Source organism: Mustela lutreola, chromosome 2, assembly GCF_030435805.1.
Source record: "Mustela lutreola isolate mMusLut2 chromosome 2, mMusLut2.pri, whole genome shotgun sequence".
NCBI classification, from domain to species: Eukaryota; Metazoa; Chordata; class Mammalia; order Carnivora; family Mustelidae; genus Mustela; species Mustela lutreola.
Genome location: NC_081291.1, coordinates 164,062,784 through 164,086,291, shown reverse-complemented (window position 1 = coordinate 164,086,291; position 23,508 = coordinate 164,062,784). Strand labels below are relative to the sequence as shown.

At 42.4% G+C, this 23,508-nt stretch overlaps 1 protein-coding gene across 39 annotated transcripts in view; it reads right to left on the bottom strand.

The window, feature by feature from the left end:
- ZBTB20 (zinc finger and BTB domain containing 20) overlaps window positions 1–23,508 on the bottom strand; it is an 816,455-nt gene that overhangs the window by 43,455 nt on the left and 749,492 nt on the right. For 36 of the 39 annotated variants that reach the window (XM_059164023.1, XM_059164028.1, XM_059164024.1 and 33 more), the window contains 2 exons: window positions 22,119–22,282; window positions 21,561–21,748 (listed from right to left, as the gene is read on the bottom strand). In XM_059164023.1, the coding sequence (XP_059020006.1) occupies window positions 21,561–21,748; window positions 22,119–22,129 (199 nt within the window). In that variant the 5' untranslated portion in view covers window positions 22,130–22,282. The remainder of the gene's footprint in view (window positions 1–21,560; window positions 21,749–22,118; window positions 22,283–23,508) is intronic. The other 3 variants (XM_059164060.1, XM_059164058.1, XM_059164059.1) reach the window with 1 other exon arrangement.

Genomic DNA, 23,508 nt, shown 5'->3' with positions numbered 1-23,508 from the left:
AACCCGCCCGAGGCATCATTTGGAAGGTGGCTGCGGGCACTGGGAAAATCACGTAAACAAGTGGAAGGTGGCAGGCAGGACAAGACTTCCTCTTACACCTAGTATAGCACAGCTCTCATTGCCACCGGAGATGGACCATGGGAGGGTCATCAACCTGCAGGAAGGAGAGCTGTACTGTCTTACGCACCCACTCCTGGGTGTAAAGGGGATGTTTGGGCTGTCTCCCTGTGGTTAGACTTGACCTCTATCGTCTAAGCCCAAGGTACAGGAATCATTAAAGGCTGTTTTCTTTTTTCCCCTTCTTTTCTTCCTAACCATTGGTAACAGAATTGTTCTCATAAAACATAATTGTTCAACTTTCAAGAAATTTGACTTTCAAACATATTTTCTGGAAAATACCACCTAGGAATGTTGGGAACGGTCTGTATATACTTTTGTAGTCACTGCTTATTATTTTAGGTGGACAGAAATAGTCAACTACCTAACTTGCTTCAAGTGTTTACAACACCATTCTATTTATGATCTCAGTACTATAGTTGGATATGTCTTTCCTACTCCTTGAACTTTCGTTCATACGTCTAAGGAATTTCCATTCATTTTGGAGAACAGTTTAAATATTGGAAGGTCCTTAGGAAGTGTATGTGTGGGCTTTAGGGGTAACCCAATTTTTTCATGAATGGGCATGTTCCTACTTTCACAGGGATAAGGTCAGTGGCTTTCTTTAGAATCTCAAAGAGGTGTGTGTTCCTCCTCAAATTAAGACCTGCAAATCGAGAATCCAGTATCTCTCCTTAGGCTGCTCTCAACTACTCTGAGTAATCACAGCCTCTGAAACTGATGCTGCCTTCATCTGATGAAGCCCTCGGGCAGGCTGGGGCATCCCCTTTACTTAAGTTATGTGATCAACTCAACAGTCTTCGGCCAAGGTGACGGCAGTTGCCTCTCTGAAGAGAATGACTTAAACATAAAAAGAGGATTGAAGGGGAAGAGAGGAAACAGAGAACAGGAATGAGAAAGTACTAATGCTAGCTGAGATCTGGAGGAAGGTCGCAGAGCTAGACAGTTTGACAGTTGCTGGGGCCAAACACAGTCTTTAAGCAGGTGGATCCCTTTCAAGGGTTAACACAAATCCACGGATGAACTAGGAAACATCCTTTAATGGTTTTTCACTGTGAAAAATGAGATACTGTGGTATGAATAAGCATAAACTTAACCTGCACTTTTCTTCTTCTTTTCTTTTTTTTAAGCTAATCTAGCCAACAAGTTAGACTTCACCTGTAAGTCTGTAGTATTTCAAACTGATGGTCAGCTTTTCTGTGTTTGTTTTTCTCTTTCCCTCTCTTCTTTCCTCCCTACCCTCTCGCCTCTTCCTCCCTCTCCCTTCCTTCCCATCCTCCATCCCCCCTTCTTTCCTTCTGCTGCACCATTAAGTTTTCCTCAACTTCAAGTCTGGGGAACATGGGGGCAAAACTGTGAAGTAAGAACACATTGGCTCTGTGATCTTCAGGCCTATCCCCAAATCTGGACCAAGCCTCCATTCCTTCCTCTCTCTTCCCTCTACCAAAAAGTAAGAGTTTTACATTTTGTCTGCAGGATAGGAAGAGACTGATAATACTAGTGGGACTTTCAGGGCCAAAGGAAAAGTCCCAGGGAAGCCCTTTTACTTGGCTCTGAAGGCTTTCACAGTTCCCCTCAGACAGCCCAGGCCTTTGGTGTGCTTGACTCCGCATTCATGCTGCTGTTACCTCCAAGAAGGGACTGAGAAATGCCTGATTATGCATCTAACATTACAAATATAATGGATTGATACATGAAGCTGTTTGGGTCATTTGAATTTTCACCAACTTATGAGTGAAACATTTACTGAGAATACCCTTGTGTAAATGGATCCATAAGGCCATAGGTGATCTGAAATCTCAAACAGCGGAAGAAATTCATCCATAAGGACCTTTGATATTTGAAACATACATTAATCAATCAGCTTCTCTCAGACCTCAGTGCCCAGGAAAAGTTGATTCTACTTTTATCTTTGTGGACCCTGTGAAAATCATACCTGTAGTTCAGAATCAAAATTCAGGTCGCATTTTCATATTTCACAATGATACGGGACCTCATGGTATGCTTTTCTAAGTAAAATTTACACCCAGCCTCATTTGAGTGTCAATTCCTTATTTTACTTGAGCACTGATTTCTTTTTTATAGTTATGTAAAAGTATATTTTCCTCCATATTTGCTAATGTACTGAGTATCCTTTTAAGCTAACTGAAATCCTTTTAGTTATCAGGTGAGGATATAATCAAACAATCAGGAAGTAATTGAACATCAACGTTATGGAACCCATTCTAAATGTAAGTTAAAACTTCGGCTTCAGGTTATTATCAAGCTACACACTCTATGAATTTCTATACTTTAAGCATCTGATTCCAGTGGCATAGAACACTTGATGTTCAAACGCCTTCTTTATTCTCTTGTAGTACCGCTTGTGAAAGCTAAGTTTTAACTCTGGGAACAAAGGCATTGGACAGCTATAATTCTAGACAACATTCTGAAAGACACCTATGCCCTCATGCCGAAGCTGCAACGAAATGGCTTCTTCTTGAGGAGGGAGGACCTGCTGGGACTAAGGGGGAAAGTCAGCGAAATCTGAGGTTGATGCCTTTAAATCCTCTTAGATCCTAAACCTTTCGAGACACCTTTTAGGAGTTTGATTTTTTTTTTTTTTTTTTATAAAGCTCTTTCCTTACAAATTTAGCTGCTGCCCTATTGTAACCTTTTCTTTTGTTCACTAAATCTGGGGAACAAAAACACAGAGATGCTGCATCCGTGGGTGGATAAAAAAATGAACAAAGGGATCTACTTAAAGTCGCAGTGAAAGTTTGCAGTTTGAACTTGGCTTTGGATAGGCCTTAAAGAAGAAGCTTTATATTCAAATGCGCAGTTAATAAGTTAGGTCCTTTTTTTCTGCTTGAAAGGAAATTATACCTTTAAAAATTGTTTATATAAAAACCAGCATCTTCTTACTAATCTGTTCTTTTGATCTGTAGATCATGATATACTCATTTTAAAGGAAAAATAAAGTTTTATCTTTAGTGAGTTCAAAGATCCTGTGTAACTCCCAGGAAGGGCATTCCTTTGGAAAATATCAACTGGTGTTAGAGTATAGTTCTGTAAGAAATTAATTTTTCAACTTTGGGGAAACTTTTATCTGAACTCCAACGAGTGAGAAAACAGAACCCCATCGTGTCATTTTAAGAAGCTGTTTTACTAAAATAATCACAGAGCTTTCCCCCAAGCCACAGAGCTTCCTTTGGTCCTCAGTTGTTGCAATATTTTGAAACTGCTTTTGAAGCAGATCTCGAGAGTTACGTTCAAGTGTTCTCTTCGCTTATGTCTTCCTAGAAAAAATAAGTTCCTTCCAATGTGACACCTGGTTTTCAAGCACAGTTTGTCGGTAAAAGGGGGCTATGCTATTTCTCCACAGAGGGTGTGGGCTTAAGCCATGATAGATGGTTTTACTGAAAAAAATGAAGGCCTTCTATCTCAAAGCAACAAGAAAAAGCCAGGGGAAAAGGTAAATTTGTTTTGCTGGATTATGAGTTAAGTGAGAGGCACAGAGGTGGTTTGATGTGGGCTAGTTTAAGACAAGTAGCTGAAACTACATCTCAACAGCCCACCTAGGGTGATCCATTATAAAACCAGGCTCAGGATTTCCTTAAGAAAGAATAACACAAGTCCTTTTGGCTCATGCTAAGATGAAGAAGATCCTAGATAAATGTTGGAACTCAAAACCTTGGGAGACACTGGTAAGTAAATGAAGTAGAAGGCATACTTCATAATTATTCTAATAAGGAATAAGATATTTAATTTTTATTGTATTCTTATATGTCCTTTCATATAATATTTTTATATTATTTACATGTCATAAGAGCAAGGATATTAAGCTGTTAAGAGAGTCTTCTCTAGCTATAGGTAACATTTTAATGATCTCATCTTACTTCACTCGTTTGATCTTGTTTTCTCACTTTCCCAAATAAAATCTCTGCACCAATATAAGAAGTCGGACATTTTGCCATCCTTTGCATGTACTGCATTTGTTCTTAATTCTCTTCTGCTGAATTTGTCCTGAGTACTGAAATAATTGGGCTTTCCCTACTTACTGAACCTTATGCACTACTGAAAGTCCTATTCAAAGTTCTTTCTTTGACTCCAGCCTTTGATTGCTGGAGTCCATTCTGAGTTCTCGCTTTCCTTAGTGCCAACCGGTTGGTGAGGTAAGAGAGTGAAACATTAATTTCTGTTTTGGTCTCCCCCAGCCCCCACTAAACGAGAAAACTTTCCTAACAATAAGGCAATTAAGAAAGGCTAAGCTTGTACACAGTTCTGGGCTCCCTTGCCTCAGGAAGTTGTAGCCTCAGAGTCCAAATCAGAAGTTAAGCCTTCAAGACAAAGCCCTAAGACAGAGGGCTTTGTTTTTGGAATCTAGGCCCTCTAAGGACAATTAAGCTAGGCCCTTTCTAGGGTGAAGAGGGTGGGGCTGGTGCTTTGGAATTACACTGAGGTGGACCGACTCCCAGCTTTCCTCAGGCTAGTTCTTTACCGTGCTATAACTACAGCTACAACTGCAAATTACTGGACCCTTCACACTGCCCAACACGTTTCCTTACATTGAGGAGGTCCTAACTGAGTATTTGTCAGGGCAGGTCTCCACTGAACTTCCCAAACATGCTGCCAGTGTAGCTGGGAACTTCCGGTGGCACCTCTTCTCTGAGGTATGTCTGTATGTGATAGTCCTGGGGGGTCTTTTCTTTCTGTCTCTGCAGTTTTGTGTGATGCTCTTCCCCCTCTCCTTTACTATCTACTACCTCTCCTCAAGGAATAGTCATAGTTCTATTTTCAGCATGAATTTGAGGTCTAAGGCATTTGGTTTTTCAGGTGTTCACTAAGTTTCTCACATTCTGTGCCCAATCACTTATGGTTTCTGATACAGGCCTTAGTGTCCCCACTCCTGGATTCCATTTCTGCCCAAGAGGCAGCTCATTAGGTCTTCCTGTCCTCTGAGGAGTCAGTGGAGCTCAAAGCAGAGCCAATACCTTACAACCCAGAGTACGAAGAGACAAACAAGCTCTGAAGGGATATAAAAATGATCAGGCCAAACCCCCACTCTTAGCTTTCCTAAGTTAAACTGCTTGCTCACACATATTACAGAGATATCTATCAATCAGCTTTGATAACTGGGTATTATTTTTGCATCAACAGTGTCGGAGGGAGATTGTTTAGAATATTTTCACTTGGTGGCCACTGGGTGTCCTCATTTACAAAGTAAATAAGTAAATACATGCTTTTTATTGTAGGTCACCAGAGGGAATACAAGACAGTGGGTTTCTCTTTGGCCTTTCACATAATGGATAGAAATTTATTACGGAACTTAGAGCCAGGTCAGATATTGGTAGTTTGTAAACGCTCAGGTAAAATTGGTAAGGTTTATAACCAAAGTAACTGCAGGTTCTAGACAGAATTTGCAAGGCCATTTCCTCAACAGAGGGGACTGTGATCCAGCTATTAGAACGAGCTCTTATTTGTTTGAAAATTGGCATGGGATTTTGACTATCTGTGTGGAGAGCCTGGAGAGAGGAGCAGAGAAGGTCTTAATTTAATCTTTAAAAGAAAAGAGAACACCAAATATCTCCATGGGATATTTGTTAGATTCTGTTTTTATCTCAACTTCTCTGAAAACCAATTAAAAATAATAATGAGAAAGATAAAATATGTCCTTTTCCTGGAAACCTACAATAATGAGGAAAAACAGTACATTGGATAGGGTCACATAATGATTAGGAATCATTTCAAATTTAAAGACAAAGATTTAAATTATTTCTTCGTCGGCCAGTTATCACACCTGTAAAATGAAGATGCTTTTGCTTCACTGGGATGTGGTAGGGGAACGAAATATGGAGGCATGTAGGGTTCCTAGGAAAAGAAACTATACCTGATAGATTTTAGGGCAGTACTTATATTCTAACTGTCCTTGGGTGACGTCGTGTGTCTCGTCCCTGATGGCAGAAGGCAGCAAATCAAGGCTAGAGCACACGTAGCCAACAAATGTTTACTGACTCAACCACTCTAAGGCACCAGAGTGACCCTGTTCGGCCATCACTTTGTGCTCTGTAAAGGGATTTTATTTGTGCATGCCTAGAATTGTCAATGCTTCTAAACTTCTATTAATATATCCCTCATTAGATTCTTTCCCTGCAAGGCCAAAAGGATTTCCATCTCCCTACCCTGTAAATTTCTTGAGATATAGACACTGCTGCTAAACATGTAACAATACTTGCCTTCTGCTGTTGGACGTAATCAACTAGCTAACCTTTTTCAAAAGTACAGTGAACTCTGCTGCAATCATTTTCTCCTCAAGTGTATAGCCTCAGCTTAATTATTATTCTCTGGCATGTTGTTTTAGTATATAAATCATCCATACGATTCTGTGCCATCACCAACAATTCATACAGATAAGATCAGGGAGACTAGGAAGCCCCGTGAGCTCTTCACTGCCTTTCAGAGGTCTTATTGGCTTTACTTTATAGCTTTTTTCTGTTTTTAAAAGACCACCTGCCCATGCCTCTCATACAGCTGTCTGTAACTCTCCATCAACCGTTTAAATGCTCAACAATGCACAACAGCCAGGCTACTTGCACCCCGAGATTCTACTGAAGGATCACAATGGACGCTGAGTGTATGGAGAAGTATCCCATTTCTTCTAAAGATTCTTAAATTCCTGGGATGTCTAGCATTTTCCAACTCTTTAATTAGTAGATTCATTTTTGAACCACCGTAACCCCAAAGACACATATCCGCAGAGCCCTCCTGATCGTGTTTTCCCCTACGCCTTTACTCCTTTCAGTTTCCCCAGTTTGCTCCTTTAATTTCACTTTCAAAACTTCTTGAGGCTCAGTGGCTGAACACCACACAGCTCAGGTTTTATCTGATGTACCGGCGCCTGGTGTGGTCTAAGGCTCACCGGTGTTTTTGTTCTTGAAGTATAAGACTGAAGTTCTGAAACCTAGACTCCAACACAAAGGAAATCATTAGCTCGTTTTAAATGTCGCTTTCTCTTCCCTCCTGCCCCCCCCCCCCTACTCACCCCAGTGCTTCCTTAGTCCAATGCACTGGCCACAGATGGCAACCATATTCCAAAGCTGAGTATATACAAAATCGTGCCATGGAGAACAGAGTGGCTTCAAAGTTAGCTTTCTTTGGTGGAGACTCTAGAGGAGTGAACTCATCTCTCATTCATTTAATCCTCTATTCATTCAGCCAGGAGTCTGTTTTCCTGCACATTCTTCTAGTGTCCAGCCAGTTGAGGGAGGATGGGTGGGAAGAACTCTCTTGAGGGCCCTTCCAGCAGGAGGGCACTGGGATTTTAAGCCAAGCTCTTGTTTCCCTGGGCCAGCTCTGCCTGCTGTTGATCAAATCACGCCAGTCCCATGAGAGGAGCTGGGGAGCACTGCGTGGGGGGTAGATTTCCCAAGAATGGCCTCCTTGCTCGACTGACAGCACACGCTGTGTCCCCTAGACAAGGATTAGACCAGGGGAAAAAGGTGAAACAAGGAGGAGGGTGGGGGTCGCAGAAAACTCTGCTGGATGGTACGGTAATGGGAGATGGGAGTGGGAAAAACCTTTCCTTTTTCTTGTTTCAAGGTTTGCTGGAGCTTTCGCCTAATCATCTGTTTGAGCATCTTGAAAGTAAGTATCTATTTTCATGATATCTATCAAAAACAGGCACCAGATTATACTACAAACTTGACCTTAACCCTGCCATATTGTTACTAGAATCAAAACATGTAGCAGCCTACATCCAACAGAAAACCATTCTGTTTTCCCAGCATAAAAATCAGAGGGTATCTACGATGCACTTTGTTTTGTAGGTCTGCTGAAGGGGAAAAAAAAAACCCAGTAAGAAATCCGTACTTATACTTTCAGCCATGGACAGAACGTTCACAAACACGGTCTACCCTTCCTTTCGCTCCGCTCTTCCCCACCACGTTCATTCATTCAACAACTATTTGCTGAGCACCTGCTACGGCCAAGCACTCTGCTAGGTACTAAGGATCCAGCAGCGAACAAGAGAGGATTTCTGCCCTCACCAGTTCTTCTGCTTGGTCCAAATAAGCATTTAATAATTTAACTTGCAGCATGGTATTCGAGGAACAGGGATGATTTGTCTTACCTACAATTTCTTCTGAATCTTTCTCAAACATACTTCTTGAAGCTCCAGTCTCCTTTAACTAAGATGTTCTGTCTTGACTCCCTCTTTTTCTATTGTGATCTTTGTTCATTTCTTGGCTACAATGTTGAGAGTTCAGATCACAACTGCTACCTTTTTTCTTTTCCTTTTTCTTTTGGTGGGACTGCAACCTTGAGGGATTGTTACTTTTCAAGCTACACATATATTTTCTCTGTAAATATCGTACCATCTAATCTGTGTCGTTGGATTCTGCTGATTAGGCATCAACATACAATTTAAGGAATACTGTATAAGAGATACAGAAATCACAACTCAGTACGTCATTGTTTTAAAGCTCTGACTTGGGGCTTATAGAGACTTCATACAGTCTAGTTTAGCATTTGATCTGCACCTCTTACTAAGAGACTTATAGCCCAAATTCCACACCCACATGTCCCTGGAATGCTATACTCAAAATGCTCTGGAGTAGCAAATATCCAAAATGATCTCCATTACCAAAAACTATGTGGGCACCAGAGGGAAAGGAAGGGCTTACTTGGTGTAAGGAGCCAGCAAGTCTTACTGAATTTCTTAAGAATATTTATATTTTTTTCAACTCCTGCAAACTGCTTTGGAATGGAAGAAGGCGAGTGAGCTGGGCGATTCAGAGCACTCTTTCTCGGCAGCGAAACACATTTACTCTTCTAACTTTGCCTCTATTTCCAATCATTTCAAAATACTCTGAAGCTATCAGGCAGACTCTTTCGGAAGGATGAAAGATGCGTCTCTTTGGAGAAGGGCCCTGGGATGTGGCAGCGCAGCATCTGCCCATTCTCAGGACCTGCTCGTTTGGCCCTTTCAGCTCTCAGTGCCGGGAGCTGACTCTGTGGAAGGAGAATACACAGCACGGCCAGGTCCAGCTTCTACAGAGACGTATCCTGAGCTAAGACAGCGCACAGATCCCTTCCCTAGAATTCAAAAATCTCTCATTGACTGGAATGCACTTGAGGACAAGAAGGAACTTAATAGATCAATACTATCTTACCAAATCATCATATAAATAATACTCTAAACCTTCCCTATCCTAAGAAGAAAAAAGTCAGAAAGGTTTTTTTTTTTTAACTTGTTTGAGCTACAGTTTCCTTATCTCTAAAATGGAACATTTTGTAAGAATGATAGTATTTGACACACAGTGGATGCTTCGTAAATATTAGTCCTCTACCAATTTTAGGACAAAAACCGAACCAAGACAAATGAGGGAGTGAAGGAAGGCAAAAAGGTAATGGAGAGGCTTCTCAGTCTACCGGGGCCTGAATCTAAGAAAGGGTAAGGAGGGGGGCACTGGCTTTTTCTTGAAGTGAGGAGGGTCCCTGTCCCATGTGTTCTCCTACAGATCCGGGCCTCGAGTTAGTCACTCTCGGGGGGCTGGAGGGTGGGGAGGATGTGGGCTCTGCTACTGTGAACATACATCTTTTATGTTGCATCAATTTTAGTACATATTTACTTAATAATTTAAAACATTTCAACCAGAGCTAATGCTCAGAATCACTGAGTGTTGGCTGTCCTTCTAGTGCTGTTTTAGGAGCTTTCCATATAGCATTCCATCTCATCCTTATAATAAACCCCAGGAGACAGATACTATTTGCATTCTCATTATGCACACGAGAAAATGGAAATATAGGGAGGTTAGGTAAAGACACGTAAAAGGCACTCACAGGCTGAAGTTCACATTAAAAAGCACACATATGTAGACCGTGGGTGTGAGAACACATTTTCTCAGCAACACATGGTCCAAATCTATTCCATGATCAGAGATTGAAGAAGTCGCTTTAGAAGTCTGTTATTATACTTGCCTCCGCCTGCAGGCATCTTGAGGGGACTTGAAAGAGCTTTAGGAACCAGTCCACATTTGGATGCTCACATCGGACTTGCTTCTGAGTTTACTTTTGGGGGTCAGGTTTGAGCATCCGGATTCTGTTTGGGATATACCATGGGGGAAGTGGCTCTCTCCTTCTTTTTGTCCTCTGACCCCAGCCTGAAGAAAGCTATACATTGTGTCCCAGAAAAATACCCACATAGGCAAGCACACATGTGAGTATATCTTCTTAGGAGGTTCACAGACTCTGAGAGGGAGGTCTGGTACCATAATACCAAGCCTCCAGGCCAGCATTTCCTCTTCTAAAGGAGTCCTTCTGGAGGGAGAGGGTTGCCTCTGCCTGAAGCCTCTGCCTGGATCACTGCCCAAGGACAGTGCCCAGGTCTGCTTGGAGTGCCTCTCAGCATGTTAACCCAGGATTAATGTCTACTTCAGAAACCCAGGATCCAACCACTCCTCCAGGACCCTTAGGTCAGGAATAAAATGGAATAAATCAGATTTCTGGGGGTTTCCTTAAAATTGGGGGGGGGAAAATCCTAATCAGCCCTTAACTGCATGCAGAGACCTACAATATTTCCCCAAGGAAAAGCTATGCATCCTTTGCCCTGGAGTTAACACCCGATGGTTGAAGTTCAGAATTTGCATGTGTATTTTCTGTGAGACATGGAATTATGCTCTATAGCTCAAGTGAATATATACCTTTCTTCTACTGTTTCCTTTATATCTAAGTACCGGGTCAAGGCAGAGAGACAATAAGTGATTATACAGAAAAGAAAATGATTACCAAAAAATTAATGACAAAGTTAATTTCACTTCTTGCAATTATTCATGTGGTGTTCTTCATGCCATGTCAAGCACTCTTAAAAATCATGTATGCCTGGTTGAATACTGCATGAGATTTTGGTATAAAACCAGTACCATGGACCTAGTTAAAAGCACTGAAGACAAATGAGTGGGAAGAACTCTTTTTTTGGAGGTGGACAGTAAAGGGGAAACTCAAAGTCCATTTTGGCACTAACTATGAATTCATTCTTCCTTGTGAAATGACAAAGACTCATATTCACAGTTATTCCATGTGGTTGTTTATATAATTCCTAGTAGTGATAGAATAATTTTCTTATTTGTTTAGAAGTAATTTAATAGCAGAGGAAAGTAGCATTTGATTTAGATGGTTCCAGAACACGAAGTAGAAGTAATTGCAGGTACTGTGTGTCCATGGGAGAGTGGCCTTAAGGGATGTCTTCGGCCATCAAAGAGAACAATACAGACCAAATAAAAAGTTTTTAAAAACTTCCACAAGATAGTGAACTTGAGGATGTCCTGTGACAATGAAGAATTACATGAGAACAACACATAAGTCTGTTGTTAGTAATACAGAGCTACTTGAATTGAACCTATCATAAAAGAATTTCTCAGAATGTGATATTTTCAAAAAGATTACTCTTTAAGAGAACTTGTTTTAAAATTCTGGGGGAAAATTTTAGGGCTCAAAGTATATGGTACCTGGCCCCTGGCTAATGCTTAGAGATTACTAAGGATGAGTGAATATTTGTGAAGCCATCTGAAGAAGACACACACAATTCTTACAGAGCATTCATTCTTATTAGCTAAAAGGAAGAGAAAGCCATGCTAGAAAGGAGTAGAGAAAGAACTAATATAATCACTGATTAGTTGGGCTTGGGTAGTGACTTCACATTTCTTTTTCACATATTTATCATTTCAATTGCTGTGTACATGGAAGATCTAATTCTCTCTCACCTCACCTATTTAATTGCAGAGTCTCCCTTAACACTGGTTTTTATTCTTTAGTCTATAAATAGGCTTGAGACTCTCACATCATAAAAATATTCCCTACCCTGCTTTTGTATTACCTGTTCATTATTTCTTTGTAAAATATTAAACCTCTTGAAAAAGTAGTGCCGAGCTGTTGGCTTTCTCATTCATCTTCTCTTTGCTCTCAAACCCCCTTTTATTGTACTTTTGTGATGCAGCTGGCTCTGCTGTCTTAACAGCCACCAGGAAGCCACCAATCCTTGGTGTCTGCAGCACCCAGCATTGCTGACCCTTCTCCCCAAGGGTCCTTCGGGATTATTCTGCTGTTCCTCCTGTATCTCAGACCTTCTTTTCTTCTCCTCCTTCGCTTGCTCCTCATTCTCTTTCTTACCACTCCCTGCAAGTATTCTATTTTCTCTTTTTTCTCTCCACAAAGTCTTCTTTGAACTTACTCCCATATTCATGGCATCAGGTTGGCAGCTTGGTGAAAGCATTCGCTGGCCCTAATTTCAAATCTTCCTGCTGTGCTCCATGACCTATTTGTGACTCTATGTTAATTGTCTCCATTGGGTCTACCCCTGGTGTCTCATTCTCAGTGTTGTTTAAAAGTGAACTGTACTCTACTCCTCTAAACATTTCCTCTTGTCTCCTCTTTCTGACATCTTGGAGTTAGGTCCTTTGATTTCTCTTAACTAACACTCAATCAGTTGTTAAAGCTGTCTACCCTCATCCATAAAGTCTGTTGAGCCTGGTTCATCACTAGCCCCCTTCCAGTTACCCAAAGTCTGAACTACTGACAAAGCTTCCCAGGCTCTCTCCTACCCCAACCACCTCTTCCCACATCCATGCATGCTTCACACCCTTGCTGCTAAATTAGAGCTTCTTACAGCAAAGTCTTGAGCATGGCTGCTCCTACTTAAAACCCACCCATAGCTTTACATCACAATGAAGACTTCCTTATCCCTTACGCCTGTGCCTTATTTCGAAAGAAATTCTATTCATTTTTCAAGAGAGCCCAAATGGAACCTTTCCTGGTAAACTGAACTGGATGTTACTATAAACTTTATGAACTTTCTAACTTCTATCTCAGATAATGGTGATTTGAGGACCTGCACTAAGTTTTAAGATTCTTGGTGGCAAGGTCTGGTTGTCTCTACCTTTATATGCCCATAGAAGTCCATTTAGGGCCAGGCACATAAGATGTACCTTACACACTCTTGCCAAGTGAATGAATCAATGCTATGGTGGATCCAGGTGTATAGGACATATCTTTAACCTCTCTGCAAGGTAGCTGTTTGTGAAGGTAGCTGATCTTCTCTATGAGATTCCAAATCTCTGTACATAGGGCTCTAGTTTATATAATCGCATCCTACACAATACGTAGTTCTGATCCTCCACACTGAAAGCATTCAGTAAGTTGATAGATGAACAGTCTTGACTCTCTTCCTGTTCAGAAAAACATTAAGTTCTCCTGGGTAGCAGGGAGCATAGTATGGTGGGAGAAGGAGTAGGGTTCTGGTTTTGGCTCTTTGACTTACTACGTGGAAACCTCTTGGTAGAACACTTGCCTTCTGTGGGCCTGTTTCCTCATCTGAAAAATAGTGGATTCAGACCACCTTCCATCTCTTCCAGTGCTGATAAAAAGGACTCACTGGTATACATTCTGAGAGAGAACAAAGGAGAGAGAGGCAGGAGAAAAGCAAAAAGTGCTTATTCAGCTGACGTGTCAACAGGGGTGGGGTTGAGCTGACTGTGGTACTACTTGATGTGAGGTGACTGGTGGAAGGATTCGACTTGAAATTTCCTAAAGCAAGGAATTCCCAGAGTCTTCATGCACAGTTTCAACGGATCCTCGATGCTCCCTCTCTGAGGCCAATTTTTGTTTTTTAAGTCAGGACGTGAGAATCCCGGACAGACACGGAGGAGCACTAATTTTATATAATGAAACTTGCCACGTGTGGAGAAAGCACATATGAGACTGTCACTAGCTGCTGCAGATAAGAATTAAAGATGTATTCTCTCGGGCGCCTGGGTGGCTCAGTGGGTTAAGCCGCTGCCTTCGGCTCAGGTCATGATCTCAGGGTCCTGGGATCGAGTCCCACATCGGGCTCTCTGCTCAGCAGGGAGCCTGCTTCCTCCTCTCTCTCTCTGCCTGCCTCTCTGCCTACTTGTGATCTTTCTCTGTCAAATAAATAATAAATAAAATCTTAAAAAAAAAAAAAAAAAAAAAAAAAAAAAAAAAAAAAAGATGTATTCTCTCAAGATATGGGATGGCGAGATGAAGACCAGGGCCCTGAAAACCAGCAGTGAGTCTTAACAATTATATGTGGACAATTACAGGCACCTTCTCGCAATACTTGGGAGAGCAGTATGGCATGCAGTAGCTCGAAGCAGTGGGTCCCAAGACCAGATTTGCCAAGGGACCTGGGAGAATTTCAACAGAGGACAGATTGCTAGAACTGGAAAGACCGCGAGTCAGTGACAGAGTTCCAGCGTGACACTTACAGGTGACTCCGCGGCTCCGAGAACGACTCTTTTCTCAAAAAGCAAAGTTATTTTGAAATCTGTTCATCAATAAATTATTACTAGGTTCCTCAATGCTTTCTTACATCTACTGACTGAATGAAAGAGGGCACTTTTGCTTATTAGAAACTAAGTGGGTGTCTTGCTTTATTTTTTTAATAGGGAAGGAAATGTCTCTAGAAAGGATAGGCAATTCAGCCCAGCTGAATTTTAATGACAGGCAATGTTACCCAAATATAAAGTGCCCCATGGGTTTATATTAAAATGAGGTGAAACCTAAGAAGTCCTGAGTATTGTAGTATTGTAACTGAACTGCTCCGTTTTCTGAAAACATCCTGCCTTTTTTTTTTTTTTTTTGGTTTCTCTGGCTTTTGCTTCTGTTCGTCTGCCTGGAATGCCATTCCCTCCCTCTTTTACCTTACACATACCTGCTCTTTCATGATCCAGGTCTAATGTCCCCTTCCCACCGCTTCAGGGCCCCTCCTCAGGAACACGTTAGCACTGTATTTGTACATCTCCCTTCACAGATTTCTAGTTTTAGCCAGGTGTCTGGGAACACTGAGCTCCTAAAGTGGGGAGACGGTATCTTGTTGGTGTCTTCACCCCTAGAGCTCACTGAGGACTTGGCATAGAAGCAGGGGCTCAGTAGCATTTGATGAACTACTAGAAGAAGGAATGCGTGCATAAATGAGAAACGGGACTATTAGAAATTATTGTATGAAGGGAGCACGGAAGACATCCAGTTAAATTAGCAGTGTAGGGACAGAATGAGTTGTGATAAAAGGACGGAGAATTTTATAAAAAGAGGTTGACTGTGACATGAAACTTCAGGAAGACTTTTAACAATAAATGTGTCCCCAGATATGCTAAGTAGTGGCTCTGAGAATTTGGGCCAATAAAGACATTAACTGGCCTTCTGATGCACGAGGGCTGGACTAAGAACTGAAACCTCTAAATAAGAGGGCATTTAAGGGCATCAAAGGTAACAAAAGTAATTCCAAAGAGATTATGTATCAATTAACTCAGAGGCAGAAAGGTGACTGTTTATAAAGGGCAAGACTATCTTTAAAGGAATAAATCCACACTTAATAGGTAAGAGGTCTACCTGGCTAACGACACTGCAGAAAGATAGTTGAAACTGTTAGCTATGAAGAGGTAAATATGTCATTCTTTATAGGAAGTAGAATAAAGAGGGACGCAGGGCACTCTGGGGACAATGAGAACACTCAGTTACACCAAAGATGTTCTATTTACTGTTAAAACGATGTGGAATCTAGTAGAAAATTAATAGCAAAGCCATAGGATAATAGCTCTCTGTGGTTGCTCATCCCAGCCCATTCTGATTATGTTTCTTCTGCAAATTAGTGTGACCCCAAAATGTTTTCAGGATTGTCCAACTTGTCCTAAATTCCATAAATAAACTCTTTCAGAGGATGCTGTTTTTTGCCATGTCTCTATTACGGTTCTTCACAGATGGACCATTTTTGTCCTTTCAAAGCCTAAGAATAACTCTCGGTTATCAAGACATACCCAAACCCAGTTCAGCTGCTCCTGTGGGATTCCAGTGAGTTTAGACACATCTGCTGAGACACACGCATTTGAATCCAAATGAAGCTTTTGTTTGATTATACGTTTTGAACATTTTCGGAGGTTTTCTGGGGGCCAAAATGTTTTTCATTTTTTGGCACTCCAAACAGAGATCTTCGGTTATAAACACTGCCTTCTGAGCACCTCCAGCAGAAATCCCATCTTCGCGTGTGAACAGGTGCCTCGGGAAGTTTTTGGACGGTTTTACACTGCATCGGCTTTCTGATTGGAAACTTTCGGAACGCACAGTCAAGTTTGCCAAGGAGACCTTCAAACTTGCTTGAGCAGTTTTCACTCACACCGACATACGTTCACACATGCAGACAGCCCAAGTGAAAGCGAATCAGAGCCCTGCAAAACTGCAGTATCTTGCTTAAAGGTTAAATACCATACGCAAGCAAACTGAACAAAAAGGAGCGCGTGACAGGAGAGAGAACGAACTAATAGCAAGAGCGGAGGCGCAAACCGTTCAGGAGCGAGCGTGCCCCCCTTAAAGCGCTACTGGGGAGTTGAGGCGACACATCGTCTCAGTAAAACGCTGCCTTACCCAGCTTCCAGTGCGCGCCCAAGCATTTGTGAGTTGAGACACTTGTACCTTCAGCGTCTCACTACCCACTCCTTTTACTCACAAACTTGTTCAGACGTCTATTTTGAAACACGTCCTTCTCCGACACAAACGGGCCAATCAGATTCAAACCCAGGAAGAGACAACACTACGCTCTAAATCGGGCTCTGCCGCGAACCCCATGTTTTGCCCGATTCCCTACACCGTTTCTTTTCCAGTTTGGGTATAAACCGAAAAGTGGAGACAGAGTAAAATAACTTCTTAAGCCCGAAGCCTGCAAAATTATTACAGCGTAAACTCACCTCCCCCCACCCAGCCCTCCCCGCAACCGGGCATGCCCGGAATTCAGCGGGAAATCTGCTTTCAAGTTGTTCCTATAGTCCTGGACCAGATGCTCTAAGGTGGCCAGAAACCTTTGTCTACACCCACTTAGCAGATTTCTGGCTCTTTATCAGGGACTAAGGGGTTTATTTGCAGAAATGAATCATTTCCTTCAAAATATCCTTTACCCTATTTACATGCTTGCATATTCCTTCCATTTTGTTTTCCCCCTACAGCTTTACTAAGGGAATTAATTATCTCGAAGAACAGGAACATACAGTAAGTACATCTGAAATACAGGATGAGACACAGTATGTCATCTATTAGGCCTGGCTAAGACCAGCAGCTGATGCTAAATGGGAAGGAACATGCACCAAATGTTTTTTAATCACAAAGTTAGTAATTAATTGCTCTTTAAAATACATTTTATGCTTCTTTCTGTCTGTGTACATGAAATGCACATTTATTACATGCCAAAAATTACAACATTATGGTTTAAATGTGACTGGCACGGAAGTCCGGAAATCAGAGTTAATGTTCCCACGGCAACTTTAATTCTGTCCGTGTGCACATGTAGGGCCATAACAGGCTTCCGCTCCAGGATAATACGTATAGATGGTCTGGGGAGGGAAGCTAAAGACCCATATACTCAACTGTAGTTACAGAAGAGAGACAAAGGGTAAAAATCATGCTCCTGTCCACATACATGGAGACCAAACAATGTCCCCACGCCTGGTGTTGTGTAATCAGGAAAGAAAGAATCTGCTATGGTGTGGGCACTCAAGGGGACAGTTTCTGTTGCTGTGGGAACCTGAACTTTGCATTTCCTGACTTTGGGGTAATTAAAATGTCAGCCTTAATGTGGCATTAATGGAGTTGGCCATAAAAAATCCTCTTTGTTTTGTTCTCTTAAAAAAAAAAAAATTGCTTAGAAGTTCAAACTGAACCAAGTGTACTAAAAATTTTAATCTCGGGCACTTGGCCTGGTGATGGGGGTTCGGGGAGGGGCGGGGAGAAGCGAAGGGCTGGGAGCGGAAAGACCGATGAAGGTGGACGGCCAGAGAGGGAAAGGAAGGGCCCGCAGTCTCTTCCGACAGTGCTCAGCCCCAGCAGAGTCCTGCTACCTACAGAGCTAAAGTTAAACCCACCCACACAACAGTTTGGTAATGTGTAAAGGTTAAATTAAAAATAAATAAAAACTGTTAACGCATAAGTGCCTCTTGGCAAGGACCCAAAAGATGAGACAGCCTGCTGAGGCCAGTTCGAAACACCGGAAGGTAAGTCACCAGGGACATCAGCTTCCCACCAATGACATCAGAATAGGTGGGTCTAGGGCCAAAAAAGTCGGGAGCACAGCCACCGGGGGTGGGGGGTGGGCAGGGGAGAGAATCGCTTCTCCCTTCGGCGGGGCCTTATCTGGGGGAAAGCAAAGTGGAAGGAGCACGCGAGTCGTTGCTCTGGTCGAGTCTGTCGCATGTACACGACGGTGACGTGCCACAGCTTGGCAGTTGTCAAGCTAGGGACGGCTTCATCTGCTCTGCTGACTTGGGTTGGGCCTGTTCACGCGTTTGAGCAGAGAGAGCTTGGCTCAGCTCTTCCTCAGCCTGTTCCTCGGCAGGGAACCGGTCTGTCAAACACCTAGAGCTTTTGTACCCTCTGCGTTCAGCAACTCATCCCAGTGCCGTGAGTTCTTATCATCGGAGTACATTTACCACCGGGTTTATAGAAAAGGTGAAGAGGCCACAAGCGAGAAGGTCATGGGGGAATGTTGCTAGGAGGTCACTGTCAGTGGGCGCGCCGTGGCGATATTAACCTCACCATCTCACAAGGGGAAGCTTTTCTCAACCCTAGTCCTTCTTGGTTTGGATATTACTGGGATCTTTTGCAAAATCTGAAGTCACTGGGCAGGCTAAGCAGCCAGCTGAAATCTTAGGGGTCAGACTTGTCTAAAACATGGGCCTGCGTCCTTCAGATGCGACAACACTACGTCTTACCCACTCTCACTGGTTCATAGGCACGGCTGACTCTTGTGGGGATGCTGATCGACTGTGTTTTAGAACTCAATCACCAATATGATGGTTGCACATTTTCAAGAATGCCATTTATGGGCTTGGAACACAGGATTCAGGCTGCTCACAGGGAGAGCAAATCCATACACATCCCTCAGTATCTGAATGAGTTAACTACCGAGAGCAAGTCATTCATTGACAGAAGTGTCAATTTTCTCAGTTTTCTCATCCGTAAATTGGGAAGAATTATAATGACTGACAGGAAATGGGCATTAGAGCATGACTAAGAATAATTTTGCTAAACACATAACAAATAAAAAGGTGCTATAAAAATTCAGGCACTTGTGAAAGCTTGGAACACCACACACTGGTGGAATGTTTCTGAAGTTAAAGAGACTAACAAGTCAAGGGCACTATTTTTAAATGCCCCAAATCTGTTAGTTCTAAATAGGAACAGAATATTTTACCTTAAAGAAATTAGGCTTTTAAATTAATCTATGGTAAGAATGACATTTGAAAGTTAAAAAAAAAAATCTTCTTGAATGCAAGAAGAGCATCCAAAAAATTTAACAGCTTAAAATAAACCTCTTTCCTGTCTTCTCTCAAGCAATCTCCAAATGGACAGATTTCTGTGAATCTTTCCTAAAAACAATTTTCTTCTAAGTGTAGGCTCAAATCAGGACAAACTACGATCCAAATAGATTTGGAGAAAAACATAATCGATTTCAACAAGAGGTTAGGACAGAGAGAATGTACACATCTTAATGGTAAAATCGGAATGACTTTCTACGCGGCTGGAGATTAGGTGTCTCCTCCCTCTCTGTTTTCCTTCCAACAGCTTTCAGATACCTCACTGAAAGCTCCGACCTCCTGGCTCCCTCTGGGTCACGTCTGAGCTGTATGGCAGCTATCACGTGCCTACAGTTTCTTGCTTGTATTCCAGGCTAATGCCAAGACCTGGCTGGAGGATGCTTATGGTAAAGTACAATCAGGGAAGCCCGGTGCCTTCTCTATTCAGCAAAACAGTCGTTTTGCTGCAACAGGGGATTTCTGGGCTAAGGCCATTCTATGTAATCTTCCCCATAAGGTGTGGCAGAAAGCCAGGCGATGAAGGTGCGCGTGCAGGAGCTCCAGGCCCTTCTCCACAGGAACCGGCCACCTTCCTGGTAGGTAGGGGCAGTGCGCACATGCCTACGGGCGCTGTGCCACACTATTTTCCAATTCTTCCTGTAATTACTATTAGGCTAGAGACTGCCAGGCAAGAAGGGCCAAGGATGTTACTATTATGATGGGTCCACAGAACACAGTCCTTGCTCCCGATCCCCAGGGTTGTCTACAGAAGCAGCAACTTAGTGCAAATCACAGAGGCTCTAGAGAGTTGGATCCCATTCTTTCTCGTTTCATTTTCTAGCGACAGCTGGAGCAGGGTTTCAGCCCAGCTACCAAGAATAACAAGCTCCTTTCCCCCCAACCTCAACCCCTGGGTTTTGTCCCTTTACCTATGATACTAGGATGATGAAGTAAGTAGGGAATGGAATCTTCCAGGCACGGGCACATCTTGCCCACTTTGCAGAGTTTTACATTTGTTTTGTCAGAAAAATAACAACAGGAGATTTAGACTCTTGTTTCCTGATTAATAATGCTTGTGTTCGTGGACAGGATAAATGCAGTCCTTTTTCAAAACAAGACTGTCTTGGTCTTATTCTTCCTCCTAAAGAAGGACACGCCAGCTCTTTGCCTGTTACTGGACATCCTGTGTTTAGGGCAGTTCAGAATACTTGCTGGGTATCTTAAGACCAAAAGAAGTATTTTGTTCAGATTGGACCCCAAAATTATTCCATTCTTTTCCATTGTCACCACACATGTTCCTTTCTCTTTGAAGTATTGGGTTACACTTCAAAGAGAGAAAAGCTCCAAAACATGATTTATCAACTTTCTTAAAATAGAATTTGAAGAAGTGACTCCCAGATTAGTGGGAAGACAGCAAAAATAAACAGCAATGGAGTGATTTTAATGGCGACGATCTCATTAAGCTGCCCATTTCCAAATTTAGCCCGTAGGCAGTTTTTTTAATTAAAAAATATTTTTAACCTGAATTCTTATTGGCTACGTGAAGTCTGGGTGGATTCTGAATTCTTGGAAGCCATTCTCTTTTCTTCTGTAAATTTATGCTATCCTTTAACCACTTCAAAATAAATTAAAAACTGGAAGGACGGAAATTCAGCCAAGCCAAATGAGACTCCAATAATTAATGCAAAGCTGACTTGTATTATGTAATTTCAAAATGGATGTTTCCTGTGTCTACTGGCTTTTCGAGGTCCATATTTGGTGGTTCAGTTTAGTCATGGTGGAAGTGCTGCTATTCAGATCGCGGGGACAAAAGAATAATTAGAAAACAATAACCCAACTTTTTTTTTTTTTTTTGAGTGAATGTTTTGAAAGAAAATGTGGTTCATGTAATGAATCAGCCTTTCGAGGCCAAGTGGCCAGACACCTGGTTTTAAAACACACTCGGGCTCTGGAAACAGCGACGTTGGCTGAATTAAGATGGAGGCGAGTTCCCTTCGGCTACTCTACAAGACCACACGGACACGGCTCATTCGGAACGCAAGAAAAAGCCAGAACCCAGGGGAGAAGCACGCTCCCAGTGCCGCGAAGACACCGTCACCTTACTGGTGTACTCACAATCAGATGACCCGGTGTGAGCGTGAGAGTTTGTCAGTGAATGTGTGGAGTGGATGAGGGCCGGGTCTGGAGACAAAACAGCTTCAAAGTTCAGGCAGGGAAGGCCCGGCTTGGCGCTGGATCCACCCGGCTGAGTAATCTCATTCTCCTCAGATGCCTTCTGGTTTTCAGCTGTCTTGGGTTTCTTCCTGAAAATAAACAAAGGGCCCTTTGAAGGAACTGACTGCATATTTGGGAAAAGGCATTTTTAGAATCTGTTAAAGATAACTTGATTTTTTTTTTCTGAGGGGGGATGGGAGGGAGTCCAGTATGTCCCTTGTTTTAAAACAAGCTGATTCTTGTTTTTTTCCCTCCAGTAATGGCCTAACTGGGAACACATGAAAGCATATGGGCCAAGCAAACAGCACCACATTTGGACTCTGTTGGCTGCATAAAAAGACCCTGTCCCAGAACTTTAGACAGATTGAGCTACGTATGGCTGACATTATCCAAGAAAGCATCCTTTTTTCCCCCTTAAGAGTTTTAACATGGTCTGGAAAAATACTAGTGGAGGTTTACCGTTCTAGCATTTGTCAGGAAGCTTAGAGACAGGACCCGTGGAGTAATGGGAGGAGCACTGGACTGGGAGTCAGGAGACTTGAGCTATGGTACTAGCTGTGCCTCTAACTTGCTGTGTGGCCTTGGGCACCTCACTTCACCTCTCTGGGCTTCAGTTTCCTCATCTGTAAAATAAAGGGCTTGGATTAGAAGGCCTTAAAGGTTCCTTCCAGCTTGAAGCTTCTATTCATGGAACACATTATGAAACATTCAACTTGCTTGCTGTTGTTACATTTTACTTTAGATGAACACATATCTTCCAATCACAATCTAAGTTTGCAGACTGTATAGATGAGAGAGTAGTGATGGAGGTTTTTGTTAAAGTAGCAAATGAAAAGTGAAAAGATGAGCTTAGCTTCTAGCAGGTAAAGCAGTTAAGGTATCACACAGAGATCCTCTATTCCAAATCTTTACTTATCCAAAGCTGAAGATTCTCTTTGTTTGTTGATTGAGGACATGACTCTGGAGTATGGGAGTGTGACTGTGTGTTTGGGGTGGGAGGAAGAGAAGGGTGAAGGAACTAGAGAGTAATTATTGCCCACTGCTGCTTGGAATTCGTAATAGGAAACAGAGGAGCTCAGGTATGGGTCGGCTCTGGTGTCCTCCCCCTCTGGGATGATAAAACGGACATAAACACAGAACTACTTAGCTTACACTGAATGTACCCTAGGTCCTAGCCAAACTGGGTTATTGGTCATACCCTGAACATGCCCTCCAATTTCCTTAACTCTGTGCCTCCTTCTATCATTATGTGGATGGTGACCAGAAGAATTATTTTATTTTATTTTTTGGTGGAAGACTATGTGTGCAACAGAATTTGTTTTAAGTAGCTTTGTTTCCATGTTTTTCTTGTTTCTATAAGCCTGGCAATGGACTTGTCCTACAGAGTATTTTGTATCGGAATTTGTGGTACGGGGTAGTTAAATCTGCCCTTGCAGAATATGGTGCTGTGATTAGCATGCTGTGTTTCTGGCCCAACAGGTTGTGAAATCAAATCTGCTTTTTCAGAGGGCAGGAGGCAGAGATGGCACGGTAAAGATGAAGAGAGAAGGGAAAGCTTTCAGACACATTTTTCAGTATGGAGTAGGCCAATATAAGAGAAGCAACAAATTGCAATGCTTTACCAACTGTTTGTTGGTTGGGTGACTATGGAACCCACCCCCAAGTCTTGAGTGTCTACAGGGACAGGGTCAGGGACCTGTCTACAAGGCCCTGGATTATATACCAGACTCAAGTTTCCAAAGCTCAACTGCTTTTTATCCTTGGAAATCAGTGCCCCCCCCCCAGGCCCCTCCCTATTTCCATCACTGTCCTCTCTCACCAGCTTTGTCATCAGGGTGGAAACCACAGG